Source organism: Balaenoptera musculus, chromosome 1 (assembly GCF_009873245.2).
Source record: "Balaenoptera musculus isolate JJ_BM4_2016_0621 chromosome 1, mBalMus1.pri.v3, whole genome shotgun sequence".
Taxonomy (NCBI): Eukaryota; Metazoa; Chordata; class Mammalia; order Artiodactyla; family Balaenopteridae; genus Balaenoptera; species Balaenoptera musculus.
Genome location: NC_045785.1, coordinates 19156164 through 19179910, shown reverse-complemented (window position 1 = coordinate 19179910; position 23747 = coordinate 19156164). Strand labels below are relative to the sequence as shown.

Below are 23747 nucleotides of genomic sequence, written 5' to 3'. Positions count from 1 at the left end.
AATAGAGAATATGATAGGGAAAGAACACAGAGGTAGATTATTAAACAGCACTGGTAATGCTCCAACTCTAGTTGAGTTAGGGCGGTTCAGATCCATTTTTTAAAATGTTACATATTTTATTTGGTATTTTATAAATACAACACAATGTGGGGGAGAAAAACTCCTGGCAATATGGTTAGATCGTTGAACTCAATAGCTGGGATGCAAAAGACAATGGACTCATATTTTCAAAGTGCTGAAGGCAAAGAACTTTGACACTAGAATTTTATCTCTGGTTATACTGTCATTTATTTATTTACTTATTTATTTATATTTTCTAAATAAATTTATTTATTTTATTTATTTATTTTTGGCTGTGTTGGGTCTTCTTTGCTGCACACGGGCTTTCTCTAGTTGCGGTGAGCGGGGCTACTCTTCATTGCGGTGTGCGGGCTTCTCATTGTGGTGACTTCTCTTGTTGCAGAGCATGGGCTCTAGGCACGCAGGCTTCAGTAGTTGTGGCACGTGGGCTCAGCTGTTGTGGCTCGTGGTCTCTAGAGCGCAGGCTCAGTAGTTGTGGCACATGGGCTTAGTTGTCCCACAGCATATGAGATCTTCCCGGACCAGGGCTCGAACCCGTGTCCCCTGCATTGGCAGGCGGATTCTTAACCGTGCCACCAGGGAAGTCCTATACTGTCATTTAAATACTCAAGGAAAATAAATATTTATTCAAGGTCTCAGAAATGTTGCCATGTAAAGAGCTTCTTTGAAATCCCTCCTAAAGTAAGCATAGAGCTAGAAGAGAACTGAATCCAGGAGAAAGCAATGAGATATGGGGAATAAAGGAGAATAAATGACTTAATAAATTTTATTAGTGTCTAAATAGTGATTTCTCCCCTTCCCTCCCTCTCCCCCCTCAAGAAAAACAAACAAACAACAACAACAAAAGAACCCGAAGGTTGCAAACGTCAAAACTAAAACTCTATGTGCTCTTACCTGGTAATCAGAGAAATGCAAATGAAAACAACAATTAGATAATATTTTATATCTGTAATAATGCCAAAAATTAGAAACTCAAGGTACTTCAAAGGGCCAGGAAGGATATGGAGGAAACAGGATTTTCCACAAATTGCTGATGGGGGGAGGCATAAATTTTGTGTGCTTTCCCCTGGCAGGCCTTTTGGCTGTACTTAGTTGAATTAAGCGTATCTATGTTTGTCCTGTGACTCACCAATTCTACTCGTGAGTATACATACCGTCCCACTCCCTCCACTCCCCACCCCCAAAATACCAAAAAGATCTTTCACACAGATTCATAAGGTGTAAGTTGCAGAAAGTTTATTTCATGCTGTGTATATAGCTGGAGCTGCAGGCAAACTGTGTGTCCATCATTAAGGAGACAGATGAGAAAATGTGGCATTTGATGGCACACTATGCAGTGGTCAGAAATAACGAACTGGATTTACATTCAGCAGTATGTTTCGATCTTAAATATGTTTAGTGAGAAAGTAAGAAGCAGAATATCTACATGACATTTATGTAAATTTATGTACATTCAAAACATTTATTCTTAAATGAACACTATATTTTTCAAGACACTTTCATTCATCCCATCACGTATTCAATAGTATTTTTTTAATACTTATTGTCCATCAGGCACCACTCTTGACGTTGGGAATATAGCAGCACACTAAGCAAAACTGTGGTTTTTATGGAACTTATATTCTACTAGAAGAAGAGAGATGACAAGGTAAAATAAATGAGGAACACAGGATGGAGATTGCGGGTGGAGGAGATGTGCTATTTTATACAGGGTGGCTGTGGAAGTCCTCTATGATAAGGAGACCTGGGGGCAGAAGCCTGCTTTAAGAGGAACAAGACTGGTTATGTGAGGGAAGAGAACTCCGGGCAAAGAGGACAGTATGTGCAAAGGTCCTGGGGTGGGAGAATGTTTGGCATGTTCTAGGACATTAAGGAGGCCAGTGCATGGCCCGAGTAGAGTGAGAGAGGGAGTTACAGGAAGCGAGAGATGTAGTGGGCCAGGTCACACAGGGCCTTGCAGGCTGTGGTAAGTGCTGAGGGTTTTGCTGGGAACAAAATAGGGTGGTAGGAGAGATGTGAAAGGCAAATCTTTAGAGAAAAAAGAAAAGCTGCCAGAGAGTATCTTCAAGAACTAGGGATGGGAAATATTTCAAACAAGGTATTTTCAGAAGTGTTAACCATAAAAGAAACAAATTACATTTGTTCATCAAAAGATACCACCAAGAGTAAAAAGACAAGTTGCAAACTGGGAGAACAGAGAGAATTTTAAAAAGAGCGGACAATTTATTAATAAATGGCTGTGAGGGAACAGGAGGAACCACAGATGTTGCTGACGGTTCACTGGGAGGGAAAGACTGGGGAAGAGTAAGTTTAGGTGGAAAAAACAAGAGTTTGGTTTGGTTTATGTTTGGGGTGCCCGTTAGACATCAAAGTGGAGGTACTGAGAAGTCTGTTGGCCATTTATCTAGAATAGAATTCAGGGGAAAGGTCTGAGGATACACTTTTGGGAGTTGCAGTAGATAGAAGGTATTTATTTATTTATTTATTTATTTTTAATTTTTTATTTATTATTATTTATTTATTATTTATTTTTAGCTGTGTTGGGTCTTCGTTTCTGTGCGAGGGCTTTCTCTAGTTGCGGCAAGCGGGGGCCACTCTTCATCACGGTGTGCGGGCCTCTCACTGTCTTGGCCTCTCTTGTTGCGGAGCACAGGCTCCAGACGCACAGGCTCAGTAGTTGTGGCTCACGGGCCTAGTTGCTCCGCGGCATGTGGGATCTTCCCAGACCAGGGCTCGAACCCGTGTCCCCTGTATTGGCAGGCAGATTCTCAACCACTGCGCTACCAGGGAAGCCCGATAGAAGGTATTTAAATCATGGGATTAGATGAAGTCACCTAGAGACCACAACAGCAAGAGAGCCTGAGACCAAGCCCCGAGACACTCCATTATTTAGAAGGAGGGAAGGTGGTGAGGAGCCAGCAAAGGAGGCCGAAAAGGAATGGCCGCTGAGGTTGGAAGAGAACCAAGAGAGGGTGGGGTTCTGGAGGCCAAGCAAGGAGCCATTTCCAGAAGGAAGGAGCGATAGGCTGTGCCAGATTCTGCTGATAAGCTGATAAAATGAGCGAGGAGGACTGAATAGTTTTGGCAAAGATAATTTAATGCAATGATGGGGTTGAAAGCCTCACTACTAGAGAGAGCTTTAGAGAGACCAGGAAAAGAAGTGAGTAAAGCAAGCAGAGACAGCACTTTTGTTTTTTTTGGTGGGGCTGAAGATCCAAGGACTTTATTTCATCACCCCTACTCTCCATTCAAACAGTAATTTAAAAAGAATAGAAAACACACACACACAAATCAGGCCACGAGATTAGCAGCTAATCCCCCTCCTCCCGTCACTCCTGGATCGGGTCAAGTGATTGAAGTTTCATTGATGTTTATCCTCACCTCCTCCTGCTTCCCCCTCTGTCCAGGGCTCTGGTCTTCCCTGGAGCTTCCACCACCAGGTGGGAGAAGGGAGGCAGATCTTGGAGAAGCCTGTGTGTGGCAGCTTGGTCCTCCGAGAACAGGCGGGGTGGGGACACGGGGTGGGCTGCCATCCCCTCTCTCTCTTCCAGCCTTCTTCGTGGCCCCAGGTAGCCCTCCAAACCCAACAACGTGGCCAGCCTGTGCCTGATGGCACCGTCCCTCTGGCCTCTCAATTTCGCCTCTACAGCCCGTGTAAGACTGCCAGACCCTGATGGTCCTCGTGCCAAAGCCTCCACTTCCCTCAGATACAGCTCTTTCCTGTAGCAGAGTTCCCTGGCCAGGGCCTCCAACCTCCACAGACCCCTGACCTGGAGGAGTTAGAGGCTAGAAGTTTGGGGCAGGGGTGGGGGCAGTTTTTCCCACCTCTCCCTCGAGTGGACCATCAGCACTGTTCTGACAACCTGCCCCAGCATCTCCAGGAAGGGATTGCAATGGTGACACCTCCCTCAACAACTCAGGCCAGGCGGACATGGGACGTAGTTTCTCTGTAGATAAAGCAGTGAGTGGCAGAGCCCAGCCAGGACCCACCCCACCTGCACTTTACTGCCCACGCCCCTCCTTGAGTTAGGACCGTAAGGCTGCACACACCAGCGCCCCTGTTGCCAGACTGGAGCAACAAGGCGTAGTCCCTGACTTCTTGGGGCACTTCCTGCAGTGGGACAGTCAGTGGGGTCAGGATCTCCAGCCCCCAACCCCCCGAAATGAAGCACCGTGGCCAGACCACCTGTGAGGTTGGTGCCAGTCAACAGCCAGATTCAGCTACCCCAGTACATGCAGGTCTGAACCTGACTTTTCCCCTTCAGAATTCTGAGGTCTCCTGGGCCCATCTTTGCACCCTGTGCTCCCTCCTCTCCTCCTCTGAGACCCCTCCGCCCCACGTCCTTTTCTTCTTCCTCTGAGCTCTGCTTCTCCTTCAGGGGATGCTCCTGTCTTCCACATCCGTGACTTCCATGTGTGATCCAGAGCATGTGCTTCTCCTCCCGCCTCGTCTCGCAAAGAGAGGCGATAGTTCCACTGAGGACCCACCATCTCGCAGACAGCATAGGGCCCTCCCGTTGTGCTTCAGACAGTGGTAAGAAAGAGGTTCCAGGGCAGGGGGCATGAGGTTGAGGAAGATATCTCCCAGGAGCCCACCCCAGGCAAAACTGAGTAAAATCTGGAGTGGAAAGCAGTGTCAGGGGACCTGGACTCCTCGGGGATAAGGAAGAGGAAGAAAAATGGAGCTGCAGAGATCAGCACTATGGCCCCAGCGCATAGGCAGTGCTCATGGTCATATCCATGTCCTCTGTGGGAGAGGCCGTCATGGGACTGGCCATGGCTATGGCCATGGGGCAAATCCTCCATGGTCGTGACCGGGGGTGTGCCCATGCCAGATGCTCTTGAGAGTGTGGCCATGGGCACAGGCATGACTGTCCTTGGTGGAAATCCACACCTGGGTGCCTGCGGCTGTGACCACAGAAGTTCTCATGCAGGCCTCCATGACCCTCGTGTCTGGCCACCAGAAGCCCCAAGGCCACCCAAGTCGGCAGTCCCACAGCCACCCAGTGCGGGTCCCTGGGCCTCAGGCCACCAAGCTTACCAGAGGGAGAGAGACAGTGACTCCACTTGACCTTCAGCTCTATACCTGCGTGGGGTCAGCTTTATCCCACTCATGCCCTCTGTCCGCTTCTATGGTCGCTCCTCCATTCCATTCTGTCCCCACCCTCATTGTTCCCAAGACTCTTCCTAAGACTATTCCACACACAGCACTTTTGAAGAATTTTGCTATAAGGGAAAGCAGAGAGGTGGCCCAGTGCCTGAAGGGGCCTGAGTGGTCAATGCAAAGTTTTTGCTTGTTTTTTTTAATGAGATAAATTAAATAAATGAAAGGGAGTGTCTATGGTGGAGATGAAAAGTAGGAGTGGCGATTCAGGGTGAAGTGGAAAACATAAAATAAGAAGGGGCTTATTTGGTCAGAGATGACAGCGCCATGAACTTGGAGAGAATGGTGGAGGGGCCAGGCAGGGAGGAGAAGCAAACACACAGAACAAAACAAAACAAACACCACCCTCTTCTCCCCTCCTTTATTATGCAGAACAAACTGCCCAATTCACAGATTCTTCCAGTCAAGGTTGTGAATACTGAGACATTAAAGTTTTTTATCTTTTTTACTCCATATGCCTCCTAAGACAAGAACTGGAAAGCTAGAAAGAATGCCTAAATTGGTTGTTGTATTTCTCTGAGATCAATTAAGGCACTGCAGCATCTTTAAGAGCAGCTGGCGGCCCAGGTAACATTCATTCAGGAGATTGAGTTTGAGCCAGGAAGGGACCCTCTCTGCTACTATCTGGGCTGTGATCAGGTAGAGGGTTTCATGTCACTAGAGACGTGAAGGTCATTCTTGTTTTTACCTGCTTCTCCCAAACGTGGGCAGACCGTCAAGAGTCCAGGACAGTAGCATCTGCTGAACCACAGTAGTTCGCCTCTTGGCCAGGAAATTTTCTGTATGGGGAATGGGTGTCCCGGGACAAAGGGCTACAGAGCTGATACAATGCCCCCCTGTGTGTTCCCATCCAGTGGGCCCGAGAGGATTCCTGGAGACATTTTTGTTGGGTTACTACACACCCACAAATAGCTACTTAAAAAAAGGAAAAGAACAAAACTTCACAATTAGAGGGCTATTTACAAAAGGCATTTAAAAATTAACAGACACACAGATGCACACAGACACACTTCTTGCAATAGACTTGAAACTGTTCTCCCAGCCTCCAGTCTCTCCCACACCAATCCATTCTGCACATTATAGCAAGATTCATCTCCTTAAAGCACAGATCTGATCTGGTCACTTCCACGCTCCAGCACCTTCTGTGGCTCCCCATTGCCCTTTATTTATTTATTTGTTTGTTTGTTTGTTTGTTTGTTTGTTTGTTTATATGGCTGCGTTGGGTCTTTGTTGCTGTGCGTGAGCTTTCTCTAGTTGCGGCGAACGGGGGCTACTCTTCGTTGCGAGGCACAGGCTTCTCGTTGCGGTGGCTTCTCTTGTTGCGGACCACGGGCTCTAGGTGCACGGGCTCAGCAGTTGTGGCTTGCAGGCTATAGAGCACAGGCTCAGTAGTTGTGGCACACAGGCTTCCTTGCTCCGCGGCATGTGGGGTCTTCCCGGACCAGGGATCAAACCCGTGTCCCCTGCATTGGTTGGTGGATTCTTAACCACTGTGCCACCGGGGAAGTGCCCCATTGCCTTTAAAAGAGTGAAGCCCTCAAGATCCTTCATCCCGGAGCCTCTCTTCTCTTTTCCTCACCCATCTCCTGCTGCTTCCTTGGCCATCTGCTCAGCTGCAGCTTCTCTCTCCAGCAGGGCTCCCCTCTTCATCTCTCTTCCTCTCCTCCCACTCTTCCCCTGCTCACTCCTACTCAGACTTTCTCTCTTCACATAGATGTTGTTCCTTCTGCGGAGACTTCTTCCCTATGCGCCAACCTCGGGCTGAGCTAGGTGCCCAAGCAAGAGGCTTCCATAACACCCTGAACTTCCTCTTATCACAAGAATAATTGTTCTATACTGCAGTTGTTTGTTTGTCTTCCCTGCTACGCAAGAAGTTCTGTGAAGTCAGGGGCCACTTCTATCTTGCCCATCATCATCTCTCCAGTACCTGGTGTGCATCTATGAATGTGAGCCACAGAGAAGGAACAAGGGAACTGAACAGCCTTCTGGAATTTGATAGGGGTGATGGCTGCACAACTCTGTGAATATACTAAAAACCACCTTTAAAAGGGTGAACTTGATGGTATGCAATTTATATCTCAATAAAGCCGTTAGTTTTTAAAAAGGCAAGCCGCAAGCTGACAGAGGACTTATATCCAGAATACATATAAAACTCTGACCAGTCAGTAATGAAAAAGGAAAGAAGCAAATACAAAAAATGGACAAATGGAAACATAACTTCATAACAGATGAAACCTAATGAAATTGAAATGGCCAATGAACACATGAAAAAGCGATCAGTTCCATTAATCATCAGGGAATACAAATTAAAACCATAATGAGCACCCACTGCACACACATCAGAATGAGTGAAATGGAAGATTCTGAACATATCCTAGTGTTAGTAAAAGATGGGGAGCAGGTGGAACTCTCATACACCACTGTAAATTGGTGCAGCTCTTTGGAAAACTGGCACTGTTGACTAAGGCTAAATATATACATACCCTATGACCCAGCAATTACTCTGCTAGAAATATTCCCACAGAAATACATATATGACCACCACAATGTCCACAGCAGCACTACTTGTTACAGACCCAAACCGGAAACAGCTCTTATGTACATCAAACGGTAGAATGGAAAAATAACATGTAGTTATAGTCACATAATGAAATACTACCACAATGAGAATCAATGATCTTCAACTACAGGTAACAATATCAACACATATTACAAACATCATGTTGTGCAAAACAAGCCAGAAACAAGAGTTTACAGTATAATTCTACTTAGAGACAAAATTGTTCCATGGTGGTAAAAGTCAGGAGAGTGGGTACTCTTTGCGGGAGGTGAATAGGGCAGGAGGAGGAAAAGGGAGGCTGCTGGGGTGCTGGTAATGCTTTATTTCTTCATTTTCATGTCGGTTACACAAGTATGCTCAGTTTGTGAACATTTTTTGAGCTGCACACACACACACACACACACGAGCATGTGTGTTACACTTCAATTAAAAAAACTTTAAAAAATCCTACCCATTCTTCCAGGTTCTTTTTAATACTCCCTCATTAACATTTACAAAGTCACAAAGTCTCTGGGATAAGAGTAATTGGTGGTGACTTTACTTCCTCTATGATTTCACAGCACTTTGGGATCCTTTGATCACTTGCCTGGAAGCATGTGCATGGAAAGAGCAAGAGCTTTGGGGACCTGGGTTCTAGTGCCAGCCACTTCCCATGTGGGTGGCCACGAGCAAGTCCCCCACAGCCATATAGTACTTAGCTACAAGCAACAGGAAGTGACTCTTGATTTCAGCAGAAAAGGGAATCAGGTAGTTGCTAGAATTCCTGGAAGGCTAGAACCAGGCTCAGAGATATGAGGCCAGGTGTGGTGCTTAGAATCCTACTACAGAACTAGTTTGGTACAGATACCATGGCTGATGTTGTCGGGCACAGCTCACATAGTCAATTCCAATGGGCACTGGGTCTGGACTCAAGAATGCCCCTGCCACTGCTGCTAGAATCCCTGATGTGGCTACCTCTTGAAGTGGAGGGTGCCAACACACCTGCCACCAGAGCAGATTCTGCAGTTCCTATCCCTTGAGGTTGCCAACTGCAGGATTCAAAGTCTGCGGCACAGGTGTCTGACTGGCAAAGCCTAGGTCATGTGACCTCCCCCTAGCTGCAAGAGACTCTGAGAAAATGAGTGTCTGGCCTTTCCAGTTTTTATAGCAGGAGGTGGTCCTGTCTCTTAAAGCAGAGGACTTCCCAAACACAGGAATGGTCACTGTTGGGGCTCAGAGTAGCCTGCCCAAGATACGCCATGATGGCATATTGATTATTTTGAATTAAAGTTACTTGAGAAACAGCTGGTAGAAAAAAAAATGATACTAAAAAAAACCTCTCTGACCCCCCTGTTTCTCCCTGATAGTGGGAAATAAATCTCCCATGTGAAGGTATCCTCCTTATACCAGCAGGATAGAAAGCATCCTTATCACCAGAGTTAGGGAATTCAAGGCTAAGAAAGTTGTATAAACAAACATTTTTACTTCTTCATTCATCTGCTACCCCAAGCACCAGCCCCTTTGTTTCATTGAATCTTCACAAATAATTGTTTCTTTGTCTAAAAATGATATTGCATAAACAGCCTGCTTTGGTCACTTCAGGGGTCCCATTTCTATGAGACCTCCATGCACATAAATTAATTTTTTTTCTCCTGTTAATAAGTCTTATGTATATTTAATAATTAGACCAGTCAAATGAACTCAACATCACCAAAAGAAGGACACATGTCCATGATATCACCCACAGACAAGCTACCTCCCTGCACCTGTTTCCTCATCCAAAAAATAGATATAATGATCACTCTATGCATGGGAGCTGTAATGGTTAAAGGAGCTGGTGGGTAGAAAGGACCCATCCTATGCCTGGCTCACAGTAGGAGCTTAGTTAATGGTAAACATCCTTATTGGTGATTTGGGTTCCATTCTAATGTCTCCTCCACTCCCCGGGGTCCCCAAACCTTGGCTTCTCAGCCTGCTGTGAAATGGGATTCCCTGCATAATATTTCATCAAGTTAACACATTTTCTACCTCACAGAGCAGCCCATCTTTTCCACCATCCTACAGAAGTGAGAACGCAATGTTTGAAACAGCTCCGGCTTTCCCTTAGGGCCCTGTCTACATTGTCAGGGAAAGGAAGTTTCTAAAAAAGGTATTTGTTATCTCTAAACTGAATTGAAATCAACTCAACAAATGTTTGATTTAAACTTTTTTATTTTTAGACATTTTTCTTTAAGCGTTTAATATTTATTGATTCAGTGGCCAAATAAGGCAGCATCTGCTCCGTTAGGAAAGGCACCTGTCAGAAATGAAATCCAACTGTGCTGCGAGATCCCTGTCTCAGGAGGCCAGCTGCAGACTCCCCGAGTGCAGGGACCATGCTTACTGTGTTTAGTAGCACCTCAACTGGCATACAGGAGCCCTTAAAGGATGTTTACTGAGTTAATCGTCATCAGTTAAAAACAAAACACGCTTTTCTTTGCCTCCCCCTCACCTCTCTACCTTCCCCTTCCATTTCCAAGCTTTCATTTATACTAGAGGGATATGTCCTTCTTTCTTCCAGGAAGATTCCACTGTGGACAGAAGAGTTTGGCTTTAGGGCTATAACACCCCTCACCTCTCTACCTTCCCCTTCCATTTCCAAGCTTTCATTTATACTAGAGGGATATGTCCTTCTTTCTTCCAGGAAGATTCCACTGTGGACAGAAGAGTTTGGCTTTAGGGCTATAACACTCCAAACAATCTTTTTTTAAAGCAGAATACATCTGGGAAACATATCTATGTGGGCTTGAGTCCTTAAATGGCTTTGCCCTGGTTCGAGGCCATCTCATGCCTTGCCCCTTGGGCCTAAGTGGTGGGGGAATGAAGCAGAAATCCTCAGAGCTTGGATGGATTTGGAAAGGGCCCCTTTGTCTATAATCATGGAAGCCCAAAGGAGGCTACCAAAGTGACTTTGCCCCACTTTTGGTGTGGAAGCTGACCCCCGACCTCCACCCAGACACATGGGTAAGCCTGTCCTCCTCTTGTTCAGCTCACAAAAGAATCCATGTTCCTTGAGCCGGGATGTTAGGGAAGAGTGTGATACAACAAAAAGATGGACTTTGGAGTCGAAGAGACCAGGGTTTGAGTCTTGTCTTTGCAACTTACTGTCTCACAAGCTGTGAGACTTTGAGCGAGTATTTTTTCTTCTTGAGTTTGAAATTCTCATTGGCAAATGGGAAAAATAATACCTCCCAGGGTTATTGGGAAAAACAAATCCCATGACATAACTTATGTAAAAGCACCTTGCAAAGTGTCTGGTGGATATTTAAACACAGGAGGGAGAAGAGATGTCTGGGGAGAAAGAATTTGCCTGTATTTCTCCAGATACATTCAAGTGAGCATTTTTATAGTGGGATGACATGAACTGTGTGACCCTGTGTCAGTCTTCTTACCTCCTGACCCTCAGTTTTCCCTCAGAAGGAGACACTCCTAGAATTTAAGGTTAAATGTCAGAGTGTGTCACTGTCTGTAATAGAATACAGATTTATTACCTTGTTTCCAAGATGCCTTCAATTGTAAAATGCACAACTGGCTAAAAAACAGCTTTTTGAGAGAGAGAGAGAAAAAAAATGCAACCTTATTAGTGGACCCATCAATTTTAAGACATATTCTGATTTCAGAATCATTAAAATGGGAACAAGTGTATGTCTTACAATGGAAGAAATTTGTCATAATAACGCTGGCTCCCATTTATAAAGCATCTGCTGGGTGCCAGGCACTACCTAAGCTGCTTTACTAAGTCCTTGGCTTGTTATAGTCACCCAGTGAGGCAGACGTTATTCCCATTTCATGTTAGGAAACAGAATATGGAGGGTCAAGTCACTTTCCCAAGGCCACAAAACCAGGAAATAGGGCTTGGAAGGCAGGTCTTCTTAACTCCAAAATGCTTTCCTCTTTCAGTAGATTGTTCTCCAGGCTAAAGTGTCAAAGAGATGAGTTCTGTCCAGAGGAATGGTTTGTGAATGTGGTACTTTGAATATATCCTGAATCTTTGCAAGGTGACCAGGAAGGGCAGAGGTAACATAAATAGAGTCGTAATCTAATCAGTCTCCAAATACTGGACCTTGGAGGTAAGATGGTAACTGGAGAGTGAGGATTGCTCAGAATCCAAATAGAGGGAAGCCAAGAAATGAGACTGAGTCAAGGTTAATCCAGCCCCCGTGGGGGGGGGGGGCCCTGACCAGATGCCAGGCTCATTCCAGGCCCATGGACACTACAACAAGCTTTCATCCTAGATGCCATTCTTCCTCAAGGTCATCCTATGTCTTCGACTTTGACTCTTTACTAAAGAAGTAGACACCTTCGGAGAAGAATCCAGTTTTTCCCAAAACCTTTCTTAAAGAGGGAGAAATGTGCTGATCAATCATCATGAGCTAGCTAGCAGTCATTTAGCACTGGAACAAGTTATAAATTAACAAGCTGGGTTTTTGGTGAGTTAGTCCAAGTTAGTTCCCCTGTGTCTGATTATGGGATTGACTATTTTGCTCTACAAAGCTGTGGATATGGCTCTTCCTCCGATATAACCTCAGGCAGACCCTCTCAGGAGCATGCCCTGACCCCTGACTCCTGACCAGAAGACTCCTGGGCTATCTGCCGGTCTGTCTGTCTGTCTGTCTAGCTATTGTGTTTGGGGGGAGACAGCTAAACCCACAGCAGTGGATTCCCAAAATAGCACAGCTTTTTGGAAGGGTGGCAGCAGGGATATGGACGTACCTGGGGTGGGGCCCGGCAGGATGGGGTTGGGGGTTGCCTGAAGCATCAGGGATTGCATAAGAGATGCCCCTGTTGACCTGAACGGAACAAACTCATAGTGAAGCTGCCAGAGGAGAAATGTGCTTCTTGGTCTTGACTGAAGGCTCTTTGGACAGTGGCCAAGACAGCACCCAGGATGGGGGGTCACCGAGTCTCCACGTGGACGTCAATAGGGCTGAAGGTCACAGTTGCAGGGTGTTGACTGCTGTTGCTGTTTGGGCCCAGGGCAGAAGGGGAGGCTGGCTTGGGGACCTTGGGCTCCAGCTCCCGTCTTGTCCTCATTTTCCTGTAATGAGATACACACGCATGGCTGAGCCTTCCCCCTCATATGCCTTGGGGAATGAGCTCTGTGACTAGAGCTCCAGTGATGAAATTAATATATATCATCATTAAATCATGTTGCTTATTGCCAATCACAGAATTTTACAACTGGAAGGGATCTTAGACATCAGGTAGTCTGACCCTTCAGTTTTTTGTTTAACCTAGGTTGGATACTTAATTTTATTTTTTTCCTATTAATGAATGAGTAAAGTAGCAGATAGGTGGCTATTTTGAAGACAAAATGAATATATTACATTTTTTTTTCTGTTCAAAGTTGTAATGTGAGTGAAATTTTGTAGCCTCATTATGCTTGCTAAGTTTATTGCTAGAAGTATTGAAGAACTTTTTACATAGTTGAGAAGAGAATGGACTTAAAACATATATCCTAGCTTTCATTTCATATGCCATAAAATTCAATAACTATCAACAATCATTCATTCTAAAGTCTACATGAAATTTCATCTTGTTGACCTATCATGCTTCTTTTTTCAAAATTTCAAATCCTCAGAAAAGTTACACAAATAGTACAACTAATACCTGAATACCCCTCACTAAACAATTGACAAATTGTTAACAATTTGCCACATTTGCTTTCTTTCTTTTCCTTGCCCCATTTACACACACACACACACACACAGTTTTTAAAAAAATCATGAACTACCTGTGAGTTAGTTGCAGACATCATGCCACTTCAACCCTAAATACTCCTAAGAACAAGGGCATTCTTCAATGTAACCATAACACAATTATCACACTTTAAGAACCTTCCATTTTTGTTGTTGTTGAATTAAAATTTCTGCCTATTCTTTTTTTTTATTTTATTTTTGGCTGCATTGGGTCTTCCTTGTGGCGTGCAGGCTTTCACTAGTTGCGGCGAGCGGGGGCCACTCTTCGTTGCGATACGCGGGCTTCTCATTGCAGTGGCTTCTCTTGTTGCGGAGCACGGTCTCTAGGTGCACGGGCTTCAGTAGTTGTGGCGCACGGGCTTAGCTGCCCCGCAGCATGTGGGATCTTCCTGGACCAGGGCTTGAACCCGTGTCTCCTGCACTGGCAGGCGGATTCTCAACCGCTGCTCCAGCAAGGAAGTCCTCCTATTCTTTTCTTTTATTGAAGTATAGTTGATTTACAATGTTGTGTTAATTTCTCGTGTACAGCAAAGTGATTCAGTTACATATACATATTTTTTTCATATTCTTTTCCATTATAGGCTATTACAAGATATTGAATATAGTTCCCTGTGCTATACAGTAGGACCTTGTTGTTTATCTATTTTGTTTGTATCTGCTAATCCCAAACTCCTAATTTATCCCTCTCCCCCAACCCCTGCCTTTTCCCTTTGGTAACCATAAATTTGTTTTCTATGTCTGTGAGTCTGTTTCGTAAATAAGTTCATTTGTATCATATTTTAGATTCTATATATAAGTAACATCATATGATATTTGTCTTTCTCTGTCTGACTTACTTCACTTAGTATGATGATCTCTAGGTCCATCCATGTTGCTGCAAATGGCATTATTTCATTCTTTTTTATGGCTGAGTAGTATTCCATTGTGTATGCATACCACATCTTCTTTATCCGTTCATCTATCAGTGGACATTTAGGTTGCTTCCACGTCTCAGCTATTGTAAATAGTGTTGCTATGAACATTGGGGTGCAAGTATCTTTTTGAATTATAGTTTTCTCCGTATATGCCCAGGAGTGGAATTGCTAGATCATATGGTAACTCTATTTTAAGTTTTTTAAGGAACCTGTTTTCCATAGTGGCTGTACCAACTTACATTCCCACCAACAGTGGAGGAGGGTTCCCTTTTCTCCACACTCTCTCCGGCATTTATTATTTGTAGACTTTTTTTTTTTAACTGATTTTTTTTTTTTTTTTTTGGTTGCGTTGGGTCTTCATTGCTGCATGAGGGCTTTCTCTAGTTGTGGCGAGCGGGGGCTACTCTTCTTTGAGGTGCACAGGCTTCTCATTGCGGTGGCTTCTCTTGTTGCAGAGCATGGGCTCTAAGCGTGCGGGCTTCAGTAGTTGCAGCATGCGGGCTCAGTAGTTGTGGCACATGGGCCCAGAGTGCACGGGCTTCAGTAGTTGCAGCTCTCGGGCTCTAGAGAACGGGCTCAGTAGTTGTGGCACATAGGCTTAGTTGCCCCATGGCTTGTTGGATCTTCCCAGACCAGGGATCGAACCCATGTCCCTTGCATTGGCAGGTGGATTCTTAACCACTGGACCACCAGGGAAGTCCAATAGACTTTTTAATTATGGCCATTCTGACCAGTGTGAGGTGATACCTCATTGTAGTTTTGATTTGCATTTCTCTAATATTTAGCAATGTTGAGCATCTTTTCTTTTTTTTTTTTTTTTTTTTTTTTTTTCCATTTTTTTTATTACATTTGGACCTTTAAGAAACATATACCACCAGTTATACCACTATTCAGTAAAAATCTATTCTAGTTTTTGGAATGCCTATGTGTCACAAACTATCTTGCTTCTGGTCTCTAAGACTTTACTAAGAGTTTATCAAGAAGGTAGGCTCTGATCTATGGGATCCTGAGCCTTGAGGTTTTAAATGTTTTGATTATTGTAAAACAATTTCCAGTGGATGAACTTAATTCCCAGCTGCTTTTCTTCTAGAATGGGCTAATCATTTTGAAGTTACATCCTCCACTGCAAGAATATTCAATTCCTTCAGCTTTGTGATCTAGTCTGTCTTTGGAAAACTTGGTAAAAAAGTAATTTTTCCCCCCTGTACAATAGGGATGAATTCACCAGAACATATCCAATATTAATTATAACAAAAGGCAGTATAGATAAGTGTATATGTGCCATGTTCACTTTAATGATTATTTCATAAGCCAGTAACTAACTATGAAGACTATTTCTGGATCAATACAATCCAAGTGTGGCTGTAGGTACACTAAACACCTTAACACAACTCTTGGTATCTGACACTGATTCAAAATAAAAAAGGGTAAGTGAACAAATACATAGTCACACGACTATGTTTTCAAGAAGCTACTCTCTGTGGAAGTAAACAGGAAAGGGGCCCTTCAGGAAGCTGTTGATGGGGACTGGGAAGGTTTAAAGCTATGGCTTTGGTAAGCACCCAAGTGAGCTGTAGGAAGGCATTTGTAAGAGTAGATTCTGCAGCATCAAAGGATAATTCTCTAAAAGAGGTGGGCATTTTCTCAATTAATTTAAATTCTGAGGCTTTCAACAGTTGAGGGCTAGAAACAAGATCCAAACAAAAGAACCATCTTCTTCCCGCTTAAGAAAGGTGACTGTGCCATTCAGCTCATGATGCTAAATGGTCCAAAAGCCTTTGGTGGTGTGATATGGACAAGAAAAAAATTAATACACAAACTACATAACACCATTAAAAACTCAAAAAACATTTTTTCATTTAAAAAAGTATTTAGAACACATAAAACAAGGCAACATTTATTCTTTTTTCCCGTCTTCTGGTACGGGGTCTGTTGGTGCTTCCTCCACGGTTGCACTGTTGCTCTCTGAGCCAGTGTTACTATCACTGGTCCCTTCCTCTGCCAGACTGTCCACCCCCTCCTGCCCGCTCTCCTTGTCCTCAGGAGTAGACGTGCCTTCTTCACCATTCTGCTGGCTTTCCGTCGTTTCTTCAAGGCGTGTCTCCTCTGTCTCCATCGGAATGCTCTCGTCTTCTTTCTTTTCTTCGGTCTTATTAGCTGCTGGCTCCTCCTCAGGAACAATACTGCTCTGGCTGCGCTCAGCTTGCTCTGCTGCCTCTTTCTCCCTTTCCTCCTGCCTTTTGCGAGCCTGTTCCTCGGCCTGTGCAATTTCAGCTGCAATTTTTTCCATATCCACTTCTACTTTCAAACCACACAACCTTTTAAGTTCATTGTTAAATGAATCTGTGCTTTCCAGGAATTTCCTCTTCTTTTCTTGGTGTCGCTCCTCTATTTGAAGAAGTTCAGCTTCTAGTTTTCGCTGATGAACCATTAAGGACTGGACCTGTCGTTTGAGGACCTGCATTCTAGCTGTTGTGACAACAGACCGAACGTCTGGCACCACACTCTCACTAAGGATTTCACTGATGAGGCGGTGGTTTCTCTGGAAACGGGCGGTAGCTGTATGCTTCATTGAAAAGCCATCATCATAATCATCTGGATCTTCAGCAGGCTGAATGCTCATGTAAGGTTCTCCTTTCTCCATGCGAGACTGTCTCTGTCGACTTTCTTCCTCTAAAGCAGCTTCTGCACGACTTTTTGCATTTATGTAAGCAAGGTACGCGGGGGAATTATGATAGGCCTTCATAGATTCATTGTACTCTATCTTTTCTGCTTCGTATTCGTTTAAATATTCTTGTTTTTCTTCATCAGTGAGATCTCGCCACATGCCACCAATAATCTTGCCAATCTCCCACAACTTTAGGTCAGGGTTGGAAGCCTTTACTTGGTCCCAGACCTTTCTGCTGTACCGCATGTAGGGCATCAGCGGCTTATCTGGTGGCTTTGGGGGTTTTGGAATCGTAATACCAGAGGATGCCGTGACCCGGCTGTTGGTGCCCGGGTTCCCTCCCAGCCTGTAGTTGTTGTAGGCGAGATGACTGTATGGATTGTATCCCACAAACCCTGGTGTGCTGGGCATTTGTGTTGCAGGAGCTGGGGTGGGAGGTGGGGCATAAGATGGTCTTTTTGACATTTTGGAAGATTAAGTTCTCAGTTCCTTAAGAATGAATCTGAGACACCGCGGGCAGAAAAAACGCCCGCAGCTCCGGCCTCGCTTCCCTTTGTCCCGCGCACGCCCCGCCCCTCGCGTCCGGAGCTTCCGCGCTCGCACTTTCAACACTCTTCTTAATTCCTTTCAAGGCCCCAACCGACTCTCTTTAGAAAAGTAAGTCTTCTAGTGGGGACGCGGTGGTGCTTAGTACAATCAAGGATTTTTTCAGGCCCCATACGTTTCTCAAAACTCCCCGAATTTGGGTAATTTGCCAGCCGGGCGCCGATTCGTCACGGCGGAGAGGGCGGAGGTGGCCCGACCGCTGGGTAGGCCCAAACCCCGCGGCCGTTGAGGAGCGGGAGCAACGACGGGTGACGCGGCGGGAGGTGCGAGGCTGCGCCGAGGGGAGGTGGGACCGCGGCCTCAGCTTCGAGCATCTTTTCATGTGTCTATTGACCACTTGTGTGTCTTCTTTGGAGAAATGTCTATTTAGAGACACTTCCATTTTAAAGATGATAAAATCAAAGCACAGAGAGGCTAAATAACTTGCCTACTTTTGACAGACCAAAGACTGAACCCAGGTTTCTCAATTCCCAGCCCACGTATCATTGTAAACAGGATGGGGTGAGTAGAGTCTCCATCCAAATTTCAACCTAGAAAAGGGGTTCAGAGCTCCAGCAATGATGGAGAGGAATGGCGGGTAGAACTTGGGGTCTGATGTCACTTCCTGGTTTGAAATAGACCCAAATTGTAACAGCCCAAAGATTTTTAAAAATAACATATGAAATGTTATTACTGTTATTATATGTGTACTGGTGGGAGTATTTTCTCTGAAACAAGATGAACTGGGTTTGAATCCCAACTCTGCCAATTAGGGCTGAGTAAATTCAGGCATGTTACTTAATCTTCCTGTGCCTGTTTCACACCTATAAAATTGGGGATATAGAAGCACCCACTTTGTGGTGCTGTTATGAAGACTCAATGAGTTAATACATGTAAAGAGGTTAGAACTGTGCCCAGCACATAGTAAGAGATCAATATATGTTAGCTACCCTTATAAATACATTAATATTATTATAAAAACAATGCAGAAATAAAGAAGCACACCCCTTGACCCTGCAAAAACCAACCAACCAACTAACCTACTAGCAATCCCATCATGCAGACATATTGGTTGTTAACACCTTGTGGTATATCATTTGAACTTTTCCTGGGTGCATGTGCGTAACCCATGTGTATGATCATAATGCACATACTGCTTTAGGGACTTCCCTGGTGGTCCAGTGGTTAAGAATCCGCCTTCCAATGCAGGGGACACAGGTTCGATCCCTGGTAGGGGAACTAAGATCCCACATGCTGCAGGGTACTTAAGCCCGTGCGCCACAACTACTGAGCCCACGCACCCTGGAGCCTGTGCGCCACAACTAGAGAGAAGCCGCACACCGCAACGAAGAGCCACTAGCCGCAACAAAAGATCCCATCTGCCACAACTAAGACCTGATGCAGCCAAAAAATAAATTAATTTTTAAAAAATGATGTACATACTGCTTTGTAAATTTTGACAATATGTTGTAAACAACTTTCCTCATCAATTTATACATTTCTACAATATTTTTTAATGGCTTCCAGGTCTTCTATGATGTAATTGAATTTAGTCTTTTAATTTTGATTTATTCACTGAAAAGAATAATGTTCTAGCAAAGCTGTGACTACACGTGATAACACATAAGGTGATAACACAGCAGTTACTCTTCTTACAATCAATTTATATGATTTTATTTCCTCTTATTTGGTCCCAGAAAGTAAAGTCGCAGGTATGTGCATTTCAGTATTTGTCACCTCAAATACTCATGTGGTCCACACAATACAACCTAGCAGAGGGCTCTCCAGGAGAAGAGGATTGAAACACTCCTCTATTATCTGTAAATTACATATAAGAGTTTACTACACAGCTCAAGGTTATTATCACTGTCATTATATTATTATATTTTAAAAATATTTCTCCAAATACAAAAATATATGGTCACTGTGAAGTTCTTCCAGTAGAACAGACAGCAAAAAAGGACCCACAAAGGGTTAGAGCATTTGATGATGGACTCATAGATACTGCTGTGCACATAATAGGCACCCACAAACATTAGTTCCCATTCATTCTGGCATCACTGAAGGGACCAGACAGTTCCAAAGCCCAGGGCATCCCATACCTGTTGTACGTCTTCAGCAAGATCAGAACCACGGTGAAGATGATGATGACAACCACCACAATGGCAGCAACGATGGCTCCAGAACCTACGAGGAAGAGAGGAGTGGAGATGGCTAATGTGCAAACTGAAATGCAAGGAAGGATTCGGAGGCTGGGAGGAAGACACACCACCTGGCATCCTCACTGGGTCAAGGAGAGGAGAGAATGTGAAATCCTGGCACACTCACTGCTGACCCCAGGACAGAGTCACATCTAGAGTGGCAGTTACCTCTACCTCCAATGGGACTTGGAGGGCCATATCCTCAGCACATTCCCTGCCAAAATCCTGCCTTAGGCTAAGTCCTGCTCTTATCGTCCCCAAGATAGCTTCGAACTTCTTTTGTGAAATAAAACATCCTTCCTTCTTTCAGATAATATAAAAGTAATATGTGGTTTTTGTAGATAATTTTTTTTCCTACAGGACACACATGGGCAACAACAATAGCCCTGTGCCCTGTGTAGATAATTTTGAAAACATACATACAAGCCAAAGAGGAGGGGAAGACGAAGACCTCATTACCCCAAGAACCACTGATAGTCTACATACGTATATATTCACCAATGTGATCATGTTTTTGCATATGTGCATATTTATCTATCATCTTTTAGAATAATTAATCCTATGTCTGAAAATCCATCTTAAGAAAATATTCATAAATATGGAAAAATATGCACTTGATAAAAATGGAACCATATTCCGTATACTGTTTTACAACAAAATACCCTGATCCTCTTGCTATGTAAGTACATATTTTTCTTCATGACTCTTGAAGGCTGTATAGTACTCCATTGTTTGCCTGTGCCATAATTTGTTTACCAATTCTTTACTGAGGATATTTATGTTGCATTCAATTTTACACTCTTAAAAACAAGGCTATGATGAATGTCCTTGTAGCTTAATATCTCAGATTCTAATTTCAATATCAGCTCCCAGTCCCAAAGTCAAACTCTAATATTAGGTTCAAGATCAACAACCTTGCCAGAATTGATATTGAAAACATCAAGAATCATAAAAAAGCTTCATACTTTAAACCGATCTATCTGATTCTGGGGAATTGATCATAGGGAATAATCCCAAATACAGAAAAAGCTACATGAATGAAAATGTTTATTACATTATTGATGTTCTAAATATGGGAAGGGTTTAATAAGGTATGGCACACTTATCCCATGAAATATACTGTAATTAAAATAATAATTATGAAGACTATGGTACATGGAACACTTCCGATGATAGAAAAGTATGGAATATAGAATATGATATTATGTACACATCCACATATACATACATATACATTATGTTGCAACCATTAGATATGTGCATACAAACATAACATTGAACAAAAGAAGTCAGATACAAAAGAGTATGTGTGGTATGATTCCACGAATACAAAGTTCAAAATCAAGGTAGAATTAATCTATGGTGGTAGAAGTCAGAACAGTGGGTTCCCTTGAGTGGGTGGGGGATAGTGATTGCAAAGGGCGCCAGAACTTCTGGAACACTGATGGTGGCCTGATTCTTCATCTGGGGGGTTGGCTACACGGCTGTGTGCACTTTGTGAAAATTCGTCCAGCTGTGCACTTATCATTTGGGCACTTTTTGGAACATATGTAATGCTTTTATAAAAAGTTTACTTACAAAACAACAACAACTGTGCATTTATTCATAGGAAGAAAGACAGAGGGAAAAAGGGAGGGGGTGGGGAATCCATCATGGAGTTACTTGTTTTTCTTTCCTTCCTGGGGAGTCCAGTGGGTTTTTCAACCTCGGCTGGATAATTCTCTGTTGTGGGGACTGTCCTGTGCCTTGCAGGGTATTTACCAGCATCCCTGGCCTGTACTCACTAGATACCAGTAGCACTTCTCCTCCCACACTCCCAGCTGTGACAAGCAAAAATGTCTTCAGACATTGCCAAGTGTCTCCTGGTGGTAGGGTTGCCAGATAAAATACAGGATACCCATTAAATTAGAATATCTGATAAACAATGAATAATTTCAAAATATTGCATGGTATATCCTTATACTAAAAATCTATTAATTGTTTATCTTAAATTCAAATTTAATGGGTATCCTGTACGTTTATTTGCTAAATCTGGCAATCTTATTTAGGGGGCAAAATTGCCTAGTTGAGAACCATGACTTTTAGTTAAATAAAAACAGTATTATTCCCATCTTGCTGACAGTGAGTCTATCTACCCTGCATTTCACTTCAGAACTGCTTTGAGACATATTTCAGCAGGGCTCTGTAGGTCTCCCCACCCAGAAAAGAGCAGGCTAACATGTGGGACCCTGTCCCAAGAGCGACCCTCTCTGGGTCTCCATAGAAGAGGCACATCCTGCCATTAACCCAGCTTCCTGCCAGTACCCCAGCCTGGAGCTGTCTGTCACTGTTCATCACTGCTCCACGTGTGTCAGGAGGCCTGTTCCATTCATGGAGGTATGTACCAAGTCACCTGAGATGACTGAAATGGACCCAAACTTCACCTAATACAGTCAGTTGGTTTTCTGAAGAATGGTCCTCAAATTTTTCCTTCTAGGGACCCCTCGTTCTTGGCAAATGTCTCCCCAGGACTAACTCTTCCTACCTACGTTCATTTACTCCTTGGTAAATTGACGGGATGTTTTTGCTTTGCAAAACTAGTACGAAAGTAGCTGCATCTTAAGGTGACTCGTGTAGGGCCATCTTACAAGAGATACAAATTTCCATCGCCTTCTAAGCCTCAAAATTCCCTAATGAAAATAATAGTAATAGTAATAATAATAATAATACTCATTAGGTATTTAGTATGTTTCATACACACAGAGGCTATTTTAAGTTTTTTACATGGATTATTCCTTCTAGCTTTCACACCTACCTATGTGGCAGCTTTGTTAATATTCCCATCTTATAGATGAGGAAATCAAGCCCAGAGCAGTGAAGTCATGTGCTCAGGGTCATGTAGTTGGCAAGTGGTATATTACTGAGACTGAGACCCAGGCAGTTTGTCTCCAGGGCCCACGCTCTTGACCTCGACACCAGGAGCTGACCACAACACCTGTCCCGCCCTCCCTCCCCTGGCCACCAAGCTAAGTTGACCTTACTCTTGTACAGAAAGTCTTCTCCTCTGGTGGTCATGTTCAATGAGAAGAAGGTGGTACTCCCCAAAGGGGTAGCTGTGGTCATCTCGACCTGCTGAGAAGGAAGATGAAATATCATTTAAAACCAGAGTAATCTTTATAACCCCTGTATGATGTCTTTTTTGGTCTTCATCTGGATGACAGGAGAAAATATTTAAGCATGCAGTTTCTCTTAGCAGCAATTAAAGATAAGGCCTTTTACTATACACCATGGGGAATTAAAAATAAGGTCTGACATTTGTAAAGAACTTCATTTTTCAAAGCACTTTCAATTCATTCAACAATATTTATTCAACTCCTCCTAACTATGTTTCACACAGAATGTCTAAATTGATCTTCTAGAAACTGTGAGGGAGGTTATTGTTGCCATTTGACTGATGAAACTGAAGCCCCCAGTGCCATGTGGAGCCCCAAGTTTACCTAGAAGAAGTGAACCCTGGGCGTCTACTTCCCATGCTAGTGGGACTTTGGCCACCCCACAACCGTGCTTGAAATTGTGTTCCTGCTTTCAAAAGCTTTACTATCTAAGGAGGAAAGAATAAAAGCAAATGAACAAATTATGGTTACTTGATTATTAAGCAGTCAGTGACATGAGCCATTGGGTTGTGAAGAATGATTTCAAGGAGGAGATCAATTTGAATGGGCCTTGAAGGATGAGTGTGGTTTGGGGATGGGGGTGGAGGAGAGAGAACACAGGTGTGGTTGCGCAAAACCCTCAATGGGAAGAGGGCATCTCCCATGCACAAGGCTGTCGTAGGTGCCTTCACAAATGACATCTGTCAGCTCACTTAATCCTCTCAA

The 23747-nt window shown here is 43.8% G+C and overlaps 2 protein-coding genes and 1 pseudogene across 4 annotated transcripts in view; all 3 read right to left on the bottom strand.

Moving 5' to 3' along the window:
- Nucleotides 1-3860: 3860 nt before the first annotated feature.
- LOC118883075 lies at nt 3861-6895 on the bottom strand (annotated as a pseudogene).
- Nucleotides 6896-10525: 3630 nt separating this feature from the next.
- The window catches only part of LOC118882921 (non-compact myelin associated protein), a 42852-nt gene continuing 29630 nt past the window's right edge, over nt 10526-23747 (bottom strand). For 2 of the 3 annotated variants that reach the window (XM_036829300.1, XM_036829308.1), the window contains exons 2-4: nt 22911-23001; nt 19792-19876; nt 10526-12861 (exon numbers count right to left, since the gene is read on the bottom strand). In XM_036829300.1, the coding sequence (XP_036685195.1) occupies nt 12720-12861; nt 19792-19876; nt 22911-22992 (309 nt within the window). In that variant the 5' untranslated portion in view covers nt 22993-23001 and the 3' untranslated portion in view covers nt 10526-12719. The remainder of the gene's footprint in view (nt 12862-19791; nt 19877-22910; nt 23002-23747) is intronic. The other variant, XM_036829317.1, reaches the window with a different exon arrangement.
- Nucleotides 15581-18011, bottom strand: LOC118882911 (SWI/SNF-related matrix-associated actin-dependent regulator of chromatin subfamily E member 1). The gene has a single exon (XM_036829291.1). The coding sequence runs from the start codon at nt 17567-17569 to the stop codon at nt 16334-16336; it is 1236 nt and encodes a 411-aa protein (XP_036685186.1). The 5' UTR covers nt 17570-18011; the 3' UTR covers nt 15581-16333.

Bases quoted from the DNA above. Each gene is read 5' to 3' on its own strand.
- LOC118882911 (XM_036829291.1), bottom strand. From the start codon at position 17,569: ATGTCAAAAAGACCATCTTATGCCCCACCTCCCACCCCAGCTCCTGCA.